Source organism: Sapajus apella, unplaced genomic scaffold (genome assembly GCF_009761245.1).
Source record: "Sapajus apella isolate SASKATOON/1434 unplaced genomic scaffold, GSC_monkey_1.0 scaffold132, whole genome shotgun sequence".
Classification (NCBI taxonomy): Eukaryota; Metazoa; Chordata; class Mammalia; order Primates; family Cebidae; genus Sapajus; species Sapajus apella.
Genome location: NW_022437072.1, coordinates 3,950,871 through 3,963,116, shown reverse-complemented (window position 1 = coordinate 3,963,116; position 12,246 = coordinate 3,950,871). Strand labels below are relative to the sequence as shown.

Genomic DNA, 12,246 nt, shown 5'->3' with positions numbered 1-12,246 from the left:
TGTGTGTGTGTGTGTGTGTGTGTGTGTGTGTGTGTGTGTGTGTGTGTTTTGATTTTTGTTTTTTGTTTTTGACACATGGTCTTTCACTGTTTCCCAACTGCATTTCAGCAGCGTGATCTCAGCTCATTGAAACTTCTGCCTTTCAGGTTCAAATGATCCTGCCACCTCTGAACTCCTGAACAGCTGGTACTGCAGACCTCTGCCATGATGCCTGGCTGATTTTTTACTTTTTTGTAAAAACTATGTTTTGCCTTGTTGACCAGTATGTTGATGGTTTTTTTTTTTTTTTTTTTTTTTTTTGGTATACAGAACCTAAAGGAGAAACTCACGCAGAATACCATCTCACAATATCTTAGATTTTACGTATGTAAAGGAAAGAACCAAAAGGTCTTGTGACAAGGGCTACATTATCCTAGGGTAGAAATCAGTGACCAGCTACAAAGAAGTGGGCCAAAGGGAGAGCTGGCTTAATGATTACCACTGTTTGTCCTGAAAGCAGAGTTAAATTTTTTCCCTTAATCAATTTTATATCATTTTCTTAGGGACAGTTTTAGTTCCCCCTGGGCTTGATCTCTTCTCAGTCCTGAGGTGTAAGAGCTAATATGGTGGGAATCGGGCAATGGCTACACTTGCTTCTTTTTGCTGACAAGGGGCACAGTCAGAGAGTGAGTCGGGATTACAGGAATGAAATTGTCTTGTTACACTCGGCTGAGGGTGCTGCATCAACATGCTAGTATGTCAGTCTCTGGTATTATTGTAATATTTAATTGAATAGCAGCCTATGATGTAAACTGTAAGCCCTAGAAACAGAATTGTGAGCTTGAACTTTAAGAGTCCTTGAATGATGGACTGGAAAACGTGGAGTATCCAGGGGAAAAGCTCAGAACACTCGTTGGGTCTGTGGTAGACACATACTGTAGCCAGGTAGACCGCTGGCAGATTTCCCTTAGCTTGGTTTTTACTTTACCAGAAGCATTGCTGTAAGTACAACAGGTGGTATTGATCACTGCACAGACTCCTCTCTGTGTCTCCAAGAGAAAATCAAGTGTAACGCTTTGTCAAGAACTATCCAGGCAAGTACATTTAAAGAGTTTGCTCAGCCTTAATGTCCCAAGCAGCCTCTTTTGTGGTTATTTCTATGGTTGCCAATAAGTTTCTGGTCACGTCCCGGTTAGTGTATACTCCACAGCTAGGAACAATGAGGCCTAGAAGGCTCTGCCACCACATGTATTGACATATGCCTGGCAGTCCCTTTTGGAGTCGTGAGAAAATGGGGAGAATCTTTTGTCATTAGGATGGACTGAGCAGTGTCCCAGTAAGTGAGAGCCCTCAATATGCAGGTTACTGAGACACCACCGGGCTTGTCCTAAGGAACACGGGTCTGACCCTATTCACAAACAAACATGTACCAAGGAGACACGCAGGGGAAGCCCTCGAGCGTGCATTTATTGATGGATTTGTTCGTGGGGAATATAGACAAAATGGAATTGTACTATGGATCTGTTTTACAGACTCCTCAGGATTTATTTGTGTAATATTCCCCACTGTAAATATTTTTGTCATAGTAAGGAGAAACTTTTCATTTTATTTCCTTTCCCCTGGCTGTATTTGTGTATCCAGCATGCCACAGGCCAGGGAGGGCCTATGTTACGGAACGACTTTCCATTTATGATGGGAGAGACACTGAAACACAAGGTGGTGATTTCTTGGTGTACTACTAGTTGGACCTGGGAAGGAGCCATGGAAAGCAGCTGGTGCAGATAAGTAGTAGCTTCTGGGACATCCAGAAAGTCAGTGACAAGTATGACTAACAGAAAATGCTGATTTTGAATAGTTTGGGGGAGTTACTGACAGATCCAACATTTCAGTAAGTTTCTTCCAGTGGCAACACCTTGAAACAGTTTAACTACAGTGTTGTTATGCCTGTCTAATTGTAGTAATAGGAAAGGTATAATGAGCAGTTTTAAAATAGAGTGACCAATTCTAAATTTTAGAATGTCCAAATAACGGGAGGCAGGAGACTATTTAGCATGGAATAGAAGGTCTAGAAAATCTGTAAGCCTAGTAATTGTAAGGACCAAGGCAAATAAGAAGTAAAATCTATAAATCTAGCAATTGTAATGACCAAGGAAATACATGGATTAAGCATTCAGTAAGGCAGGGAATAGACAGGAAGCTATCTCACCTTTTCATGTAATTATGAGGACAAACATTCCTGCTATGCTCAAAGTAACTATTGGGTAATAGTCAAGAGGACATGTGTTTTGTCTAATTTTATTAAAGTTAGTTATTTATCTGACATTTTTCTTCAAAAGATATGTGAGGCCCATCAATGATTCACTTATGCATTCAGATAGGGTTGAGACAGTCTCTGAAGTCAAAGTGGCCTCTCTGCATTTCCTGATAGAACAAGTGTCTGGCAGAGTGGGTTTTGTATGGCTGTGGTGAACCCAGGGTCTAAGTCCGTCAAGCTTAACAGTGGAATGAGTCACCAGTCATATTTCACGTGGCCTCTTTCACTGTGTTTTTAAGTGGTCCTCAGGGTGTTGACTTTTCCTGGTCTTGAGCAGAACCCAGTCTCTGGGTTGGATGTGATGCAAGAGAATGTCAGTCAGATACCACAATCTGCTGGAAGCACACACTCATGAATAGTAATTAAAGTGTGGCCTAGAGATTATATATATTTGGTAGCATCTAATTTCTTTGTGTGTATATTATTAGCATTCCTTAGTCTGAGAAGAGAACAGAAGAATGATCTCCCATATAAAATATTTAAAGGGCTTAATTTCGGCCAATTTTAGGGACCACCCTTACTCTGAGCAGGGCAAAGGACAGTGTTTTATTCCAGGTTGTTAGTTTCTTGGAAACTCTTAGCTACAATTTGTTTGGTTTGATACAGTATGATCTATCTTTTCAGTTTTTTCAGTAGGCTTCAGTCTCCAGGCTGTATGAAGATTACAGATTATGCTGAGGGCCTGGGCCCGGAATATAAGGTGTCCCAGGCTACAAAAGCTGCACTATTGTCACGCTGGATGGAGACAGCCCATCTAAACCTAGGGATAATCTTCTCTAACAAATCTTTCATAACCATGGACATTCTCTTGGTCTTGTAAGGGAATGCTAGAATTTATCTTGAAAATGTATCTATAAATAAAAGCAAGCATTCAAAATTTCCTGCCACCCTTGGCATCACAATAAAATCAATTTGCCGGTCCTCTATTAGCCCTTCATGTCTTACTTGATTCCCTGGTACTGGAGGTGTAGACCAGTCTTAAGAGTGTTCTGGACACAAAGCAGTTTTTTGTTGTTGTTGTTTTGTTTTGAGACAGAATCTCCCTTTATTGCTATGGTTGGAGCGCAGTGGCACAATCTCAGTTCATTGCAGCCTCCGCCTCCTGGGTTCAAGCGATTCTCTGGGCTCAGCCTCCCGAGTAGTGGGATTACAGGCATGCACCATCATGCCCAGCTAGTTTTTATTTTTTGGATCATCTTCTTTAAGTTTCTGCCAAAGATGTAGTCCTGGATCAATTGAAGGACAGCATGCCTGCCATACTGTGTGGTGCCATGTATATGATTGATGATATCTGTCATAAGATACTTGGGGACCAGAACGTTTTCTTCTGTGTTACATATCCACTTATTTTGGGGTCTTTGATTGGAGTCAAAGCATCAATAGAGTGCTCTTTTTAGATCTTCTTTTAAATAGGTAGAGATTTCAGGCTGGCATTTATTTCAGGGATTAATGGCATTAGCAAGGCTCTGGGCATTTTTTCCCTGGTCACCCCTCTAGTGGCCTGGTCTGCCTAGTGATTTTTTATCTTGCTACCAATTGTTCATCCACTGATGTCCAGAGTAGTGTACTATAGCTGCTTCCTTGGGTACTTAGACGGCCTTTACTCAGGCTAAGATTTCTTTAGTATGCTTAATTCCTTTTTTTAAATCACCAAAGGTTAAGAATCTCCTTTCTTTCCAAATAGCCCCATGAGCATGGACAACAAAAAAGCATACCTGGAATCAGGGTAAATGGACTCAGGAGTCTACCTAGTTGGGATGCCCTGATTAGAACTATAAGTTCTGCCTCCTGTGCCGATGAACCCGGAGGGAGTTTCTGCATCCAGGATCTGTCGCAGGGTTACCATAGCATACTCAGTCTTTCATTGTCTGTGGTCCATAAAGCTGTTTTCCTCAGTGAATATTTCTAAGTCCAAGTTTTTAAACGGAATTCTGGTCAAGTCTGGTTGAATAGGATAAACTTGCTCAATAATTTCTAAGCAATCAAGTATAGGATTTAGAGTAGAAACAGCTCTCGAAGTAACACTGGGATTATCCATGAGGATGGCCTGATATCTATTCAGTCTTGTTCCACTTCGGTTTCAACAAAGAGCATACAGAGTGTGGGGTGTGTACTGCGTTAGGTCAAGCCAAATCAGACTAACCTTTTGGAGTATCTCTTCAGGGATGTGGGCACTGTCAAGAACCTCCAGTTGTAATAATATGGCCTGCAGAGCACATGCATGGTCTGAAGGCAACGGGACGTCCAATCATCTCAGAGAAAAAGTAATCTTAGCATTTAGTTTGGTTTATAAGACTTGCCCCAACAAAGGAATACAACATTCACACATTTATAGAAAACTCTGTTTTAAATGAGCTTGCTCTAGCTGACAATACAAAGTTTGGAGGAATGTATTTTTCCTGAGATTTCAGTCACCTTCATAGTTTCCCAGGACAGTTTAGACAACCAGGTATTTAACAACAAATAGGTGGCACCATGTCTACTAAAAAGTCCAGAATCTGATTTCTCACCATCATCAGGATCTGGGGCCACATGTGGGAAATATGGAAGGTGTTTTTTGGGTCAGGTGAGGCTGCTGTGTCCCATCGCTTCTGGTCTTTTTCTTCAGTATCTCTCTCAAGCTCCCCAGCTATCCCAGGCATTTGGTGGGCAGAAGGCTGACTCTGTTTAACACTTTCAACATTAGACATTGTAAGACATGGGCAGTTTTCAGTGTCCCCCCTGTTGCAATAGGAACACTGGTTGGAACCTGCAATGAAATGTCCCTTTTTATTGGCTTTTGGGGGTCCAGGTGGTCCTACCTTAGATGGAATGTCTGATAAGGGCCCTTGTTGCGGTCCAGGGATTACTAGGGTGAGAGCCACAGCTAGCAAGTAGCTTGCCTCTTCGTTATTCGTTGTATTTTCCACTTTTTAAACTTGTGATCAGTAAATACATTGAAAACAATCTTCACTAATTGAAATATGAACATGTAAAAAACCTCATCTACATTTTATAACTTTCTCTGAATATCTGGGGAACTTCGTTGGATAAACATCATGTTACCTATCTTTAAATTTTCTGGGGCTTCTGGATCAATATCCTTTTATTGCCTGAAAGCTTCAAAGACTGATCTAAAAATTCCAAAGGAACCCTCATTAGGCTTCTGCTTGACCTCCTGGACCTTACTGAGGCTCCTTTGCTTGGGCACTCCCTTGCAGAAGCTGGCCAAAATGTGGTCTTGATAATGTTCGAGGTTAGATCTATCTTCAGTGTTTATATTCCATCTCAGGTAAGAGATGGGAACTGCAATCTGAGCAGCTGCCCTTCCGGGATTATTGGGAGAGTCAGTTTGCATAAGATCCGCCTTTTACCTAGCTTTATCTAAAACCATTCTTTGCTTCTCTGAAGTCAACAAAACGTGGAGCACATTTTGGGTGATTGCTCAGGTAGGATTGTGGGCAGCAAATACAGAGGAGAATAGATTCTCCATATGCTTTGGATCTTTTTTTCAATCCTGCTCCGTCCATAAACTTTAGATCTTCTCAATAAATAGGCATATTATTTTTCTAATTAAATAGGTTGGAAATGGAGAACAGAGAATAAAGCCAGATAAATCCATAGGTTGTTCTGTGGCAGCGACACTCCTGTAGATTACTGTTGTTGGGGAAACCGCCTCTCAGAAACAGTGACACCCTTGCTGAATGGAGTCCCCTGTTGGGTACAAGAAGCAGAGATCATTCCTGTGCCCTGGATTTGTGCCTTTTTGTGGGTGGGGACTCTGGCTTAGCTGCCAGCAGTGATGCTGCAGCTCCCCCATGTGCTGGAGGAGGGGGAGTCTAGGTTCCTTTCACTGAACCAACATGGCATCATCATCTTACTTTTTGTAAATCAGTCCAAACTGGTTTTAATTTCTTGCTAGATTGTGATTTTACCCTTTTTCTCCTTTGTTCTCCTTTTGCAAAGCAACAAAAAACATATACATAGGGGATTTCGTCCCATTTCTCTTTCTTCTTACAAAACAAATCTAGTAGTAGCATGGGAAGCATGAGAGCCATGCAGTGGCCACCATTCTTCCCAATCCAGTGGGTATTAAGGTCAAGCCATGTTAAAAATAAGATAATCCTTTTTTGTGTCATGGAATGATAGACAAAGGCCTTTCAATTTTGCAAGATGCAGCCCACCCGGGTTGCATTGTGGGTTAAATGAGAACTAAGGGGCAGTCCTTAGTTCATCAGAACTAAGCAGCTGCTAGGGCTTGTCTCTGGGTCTGCCCCAGTGGCAGGGGGCACTAGGCCATGAGTAAATGCCCTCAAGGAGAGTGATGTCCACCTGGCTTGCCACAAACAGTTACAAGACTGTCAGATGTGCATGTCTGCTGCACAGCAACAGAACAATACACTGAGACAGTGGAGTTTGCAGCAGAGAAAGAGTTTAATAATCTCAAAGCCAGCGGCCCCTAGTGGGCTGCATGGAGGAACTGAATTAACATTTCCCATTCTGGCTGGAATAATATATACATAACAAAACACAGATACTAGTAGCCAGTATATGTCTGCTGTACTCATTCAAGTATATTTAAATTTTTCTGCTTATTTTCACAACATGGTTATGAGGAATTTAGATTTTATTAAATTAGAAAGTGCGGTGATTCACTGATAACTGACTGTACATTGATAATATAATGTTGATATCTCGATTTTAAGATGAAGCTGCGACTGGTTAATTATATGATCACAATAAAGTAACTAAATTACATGACTAAAGTATGGGGTCTATCATGAAGAGTAAAATAGTAACATTCGTTTTTTTTTTTTTTTTGAAATGGAGTCTGGCTGCCTTGCTCACTCTGTTGGAGTGCAGCAGCGTGATCTTGGCTCATGCAACTCCTGCCTCCCAAGTTCAAGCAATTCTCCTATCTCAGCCTCCCTGAGTAGCTGGGACAAGAACACACCACCATGCCTGGCTAATTTTCTTATTTTTTAGTAGAGACAGGGTTTCACCATGTTGGTCAGGCTGGTCTCAAACTCCTGACCTCAGGTGATCCACCCGCCTCAGCCTCCCAAAATGCTGGGATTACAGGTGTGAGCCACCGGTACTGGCCAATAGTAACATTCTTAAAAATAACTGAGCCAGGCAAACTTGGGACAGTCGAAAGAAGGAAGGAAGGTGGGAAGTAAGAAAGAGGAAAGAATAGGAGGGAAGGGCAGGGAAGGGGAGAAAAGGAAAGGGAAGAAAAGAAAAGGAAACGCAAGAAGAGGAGAGGGAGGAAGTTGACTCAACAGATCCAAGAAAAGAAAGAAAGAAGAAAGAAAGAAAGAAAGAAAGAAAGAAAGAAAGAAAGAAAGAAAGAAAGAAAGAAGGAAAGAAAACAATTATTTGACTCTTCAAACAGCTCCAAAACCAAAGCAAGAGACATAAACCTTGACTGAGTTGTTTGATAGGAAACCTTGCATATCCAATCAAGGCATATTATTGGCCTCAATTAATGTACAAGAAAAAAAAAATAAAAGTAATGGGATCACCCAACACTGGATGATGAGACACAGAAAAAAGAGACAGATGAAAAAAACAGATTAGGGTGAAAGGTCCTATCCATACTTTTTAACCTACACTAATTAAAATTTGGGAGATGGAGGTTGCAGTGAGCTGAGCTTGTACCATTGCACTCCAGCCTAGGTGACATGAGATTCTGTCTCAAAGTAAAATAGAATAAACTACTTTTTAGAATAAAGAATAGTATAATGGCTCTGTATCTTTGAAGAAGTATTCCTTTAAATAGAAACAACATTGATCATGCAAAAAGATTGAGCAACTTACGTTCATAATGCATAAAACCGAAAAGAAAAACACTAGTCACGAAAAGGAATGCATTTGCATTAAATATCATTACGAGAGATTTTATATTCTGAATTAGTATGATGATTTGGACTAATACATACCAAAACTCCCAGAAATGTAAATTTAAAAAAAAAATCACAATGCATTTCCAAAAATTAGAATCATTAAATACCAATTAAACTGTGAATATATACTCTAAACCCAATTAGTAATAGAAGAAATTTTATATTATACTACAAAGTATTCACACTACAATGCTATAACATTTTATAGACACTCAATTTGTAAATATTAAAATGTGACATCACCACTCATTAACAACACATAAAACTAGAAGGAACCGTTGATCTAAATGCATATTGGAAGAAACACTACAGGAACCCTTCTGGAGTAGAAAGTGCACAATACCCCAGAAAACCCATTTGTACTTACCTATACTAGAGAAAGTCAAACAGCTTTACTGTAAAAATGTCATCACACTGCTTGAATATCTGAATGACATTATCGGTTATCGTTGAATTTACTTTCTATTTTAAACTATAATTTTACAATTATTTTGCGTCAAATGATTGATTCCAATGCACATTTTAATGTTGATACAGGAGTTAAGAAGAAATTATGTAGGCAGCTAATGAGAGTACAGGTGTCCTTGGTAAGTTTCTCCTTTTAATAAAATTCAGCCGCCAAATCATTTTCTTTTCTATCAAAGAGGAGCCTGTAAAATCGAGCTGCAAACATAGACTAGCAAGCTGGAAGCTTGAAGAGTGAATGCCAGCAGTTGTGCCCATAGGAAAAGGTGACCTGGGACTAGGCATGTTCCAATGGCAGCTCCATCTTCCCTTCTCTTTGCCAGCCATGTGTACAGTAAGGAGCAGGCAACATGGCACTGGCCAGGCAAAGAACCCTTTGCATAACAAGCTGAGGGTGGGGCTGCCAGCTTCTGGCACGTTATGTAAATGTCACATTTACATATCCAATCTTTGGGCCCTATGTAAATCAGACACTGCCTCCTCAAGCCTGTTTATAAAGTCCAGAGCACTCCACCAGGGGCAGGAATTCACCTTTGGGTACCCCTTTCTCAGAAGAAAGAGAGCTGTTCTCTTTTCTCTTTCTTTTGCCTATTAAGCCTGCACTCCTAAACTCACTCCTTGTGCATGTCTGTGTCCTTAATCTTCTTGGTGTGAGAAGAACCTCAGGTATTTACTCCATACAGTGATGCCGCTCCAATGTGACCTAATGTAACCAACAAGTATTGAGTTCAAACCTTTTTACTTTATTCTTGACTAATGTCTATTAATAAAAGCATTTATTTTGCTATGTATTTATCAAGAAATTTGTGTATTCATTTATACACAATTGAAAAAATAAAACTAAATAGATCTTTTGGCAAAACAAGTTGGCGTAAGCATTTTTCCACAGTTAACGCAGAAGAGTCTTAGAATGCCAACTACATTACTTAGAAAGACATGAACATGCTGGGATCTCAGAGCAGTGTACTTACTGACAGGGATGCAGCTGGGAGCAAGAGACCAGCCATTTTCTCTACATGTAACTGTGGTCTGCTCATTTGGAAGGCCGTAGCCAGAATGGCAGAGAACTTCTACAGAGGCACCCTGTAAAAAATTTCTTCCAGAATGTGTATCATCTCCATTTTTCAAATAAGGAAAATAACATTGTCCTAAAAAACAAAACAATGATAAATAAATAAATCAATGAGAAACATAAATTTGCTCAAAATATTATATTAAAATTATTTTTATATTTAAGTAAAATTGCATAAACATCAAAAAATAATGTATAACTTAAGACAAACTAACATTACAAAGGTTTGTACAAAAAGAAATATCAATATTAAATATTATTTATCTTTAATTGTAATTAAAATATGTATAAATTACATAGATATTCTCATAAAGTCTCTACTTCTCATATGATTTTCAAGACGAACTCCTCATAATAGAAAAGATCTATTTTGGTCATTTTCTTGAGCAACTCTTCTCTTGACCCTATTTCTGTTACATAAGACAAGTTATAATCACTTATGTGCTCTCCTCTCTCCACTCTTTGAAAGTTTTATGCACATATTGCTGTAAAGAGGTTTACTTACTGAGGCATGGGATTTCTGGAAACCACCCATCTTGTCTGCATTGAATGTAACCATTGGAACTTCCTGAAGGAGTCACAAAATTTCGATCACAGTAATAGGAGTAATATTGTCCTACCGCTGCAGGAAAGGATCGGCTATAGAGCATCTCATAATATAGACCTCCATGTTTAATACGAGGATAATCACAAGGTTTCACTTGCAATAAAAAAAACAAAAAAGTATAAATAAGTTTTACTGTAATAAACAATCATATTAGAGATAAATTTTTTATCACTGAATTGTATTCTCTTCTTAGCATAATTACACATTCCATTAGGGTTTCTATGTCAAAACGAATGATAGAACTCAGATGACTGAGAAATATGACGAGAAGGTCTTTATTAATGAAGATGCAATTATGTCTTGTGGGTCACATGATGCGTAAATTTGTATGAGGTCTCTCCAGAAAGAAAAATATACAGACCTGTTTAAAGTTTTCCCCTTGAGCACACATACCCTATCATTGGCTAATTAAATGAGATTTTTAGTTGAGAAATATGACAATATTACCACTTAGCTTATGTATTTTTATTTCTTTTCTATTCTTATCAGTAAACAAAGCCCTGAATTTTCTTCTCAGAACCACTCAATGTAAGGAGGTAGTATTTTGAGGGATTTAAGGTTTTTAGTTGTTTTAGATTTAATTCATGGGCTGGGTGCAGTGGTTCATGCCTGTAATTCCAGCACTTTGGGAGGCTGAGGCAGGAAGATCACTTGAGATCAGGAGTTTGAGACCAGCCTGGCCAACCTGGTGAAACCCTGTTTCTACTAAAAATGCAAAAAAAAAAGTAGCCAGGCCATGTGGTTTGCCCCTGTAATTCCAGCTATTCAGGAGACAGAGGCAAGAGAATCACTTGAACCCCTGAGGCAGAGGTTGCAGTGAATCAAGATTGTGCCATTGCACTCCAGCCTGACTGACAGAGTGAGACTCCATCTCTAAAAATAAAAATAAAGATGGATAGATGATAGATAGAGAGATAGAGAGATAGAGAGATAGATTCATTAGGCTCTTTCCTATTTAATACAATGTAAAAATATAGGGGGACATAAAAACTTTTTTTGATAATATCACACAGAAAAATAACATAGTTAATTCATGCCTCAAACAATTCACTAAGCCAAATTTTCCAGCCTTTATTTAACCAGAGAAATCGACTAGGAATATTTCTTCATATCCAAATAGTTTATTCCCAATTTCAATTGGAGAGCAAAGTAATTTTAATGTCATAAAATATTTTAAATCAGGTACAATATAATTACATTTTACCAAGTTTTTATATATTAATTTGGCAAATATATTTGAGTGCTATCTTACTATATTAACAGGTTTATATATTTTTCAGAAAATTTTCTCTTTTTGATAGATTATATATAGATTATCTAATACTTGACAAAGTGGTATTTTTACTAAGAAATATGATTTTATTTCAATAAACCTTACACAACAGCTTAAAAAGAGTTTCAATACACACATAAACACACAAATAAGTATTCTTTTTCATCTACATCTTTCTTAAATTCAGTGATTTATTTATTTTCTTGGTATTTGATTAGAGAAATTTTCTTGTCATTTCTACAAACATTTATTATATGGATTATAAGCTGAACCACTGTATATCATAAATATCTTTTTCTAAAAAAGACTAGTGAATGATACTTCTTTAGTATGGTTTCTTGGCCTACAATCCATATATCTTATAATTCATAGATTTTTCCCTATTTATTTCAAGCTTCCAGTTTACTTTCATTGTTTCATTGAAGTGTTTCAGACTGCAATTAAAATGTTTACTTAATCTTATTTTTTTAAAGGAACATTCTACATTTTTCCCCACCACTTTTTAAAGACTGAATATTTTCTATTTACCATTGGATTTTACAAGTTTTATGATCTGTCATGACATTTTTATTTAACAATAATTCTGCATTGGGAAAGCTTGAGTCTTGGATTTGCAGGAATGGTGTCTTAAAGAACTCAATTGAATTTCAC

The 12,246-nt window shown here is 38.4% G+C and overlaps 1 protein-coding gene across 2 annotated transcripts in view; it reads right to left on the bottom strand.

Moving 5' to 3' along the window:
• CFH (complement factor H) overlaps positions 1-12,246 on the bottom strand; it is a 92,871-nt gene that overhangs the window by 39,190 nt on the left and 41,435 nt on the right. Inside the window, exons 8-9 of one of the 2 annotated variants that reach the window (XM_032262884.1) lie at positions 10,221-10,415; positions 9,615-9,791 (exon numbers count right to left, since the gene is read on the bottom strand). In XM_032262884.1, the coding sequence (XP_032118775.1) occupies positions 9,615-9,791; positions 10,221-10,415 (372 nt within the window). Of the gene's footprint in view, positions 1-9,614; positions 9,792-10,220; positions 10,418-12,246 lie in introns of both variants that reach the window. The other variant, XM_032262885.1, reaches the window with a different exon arrangement.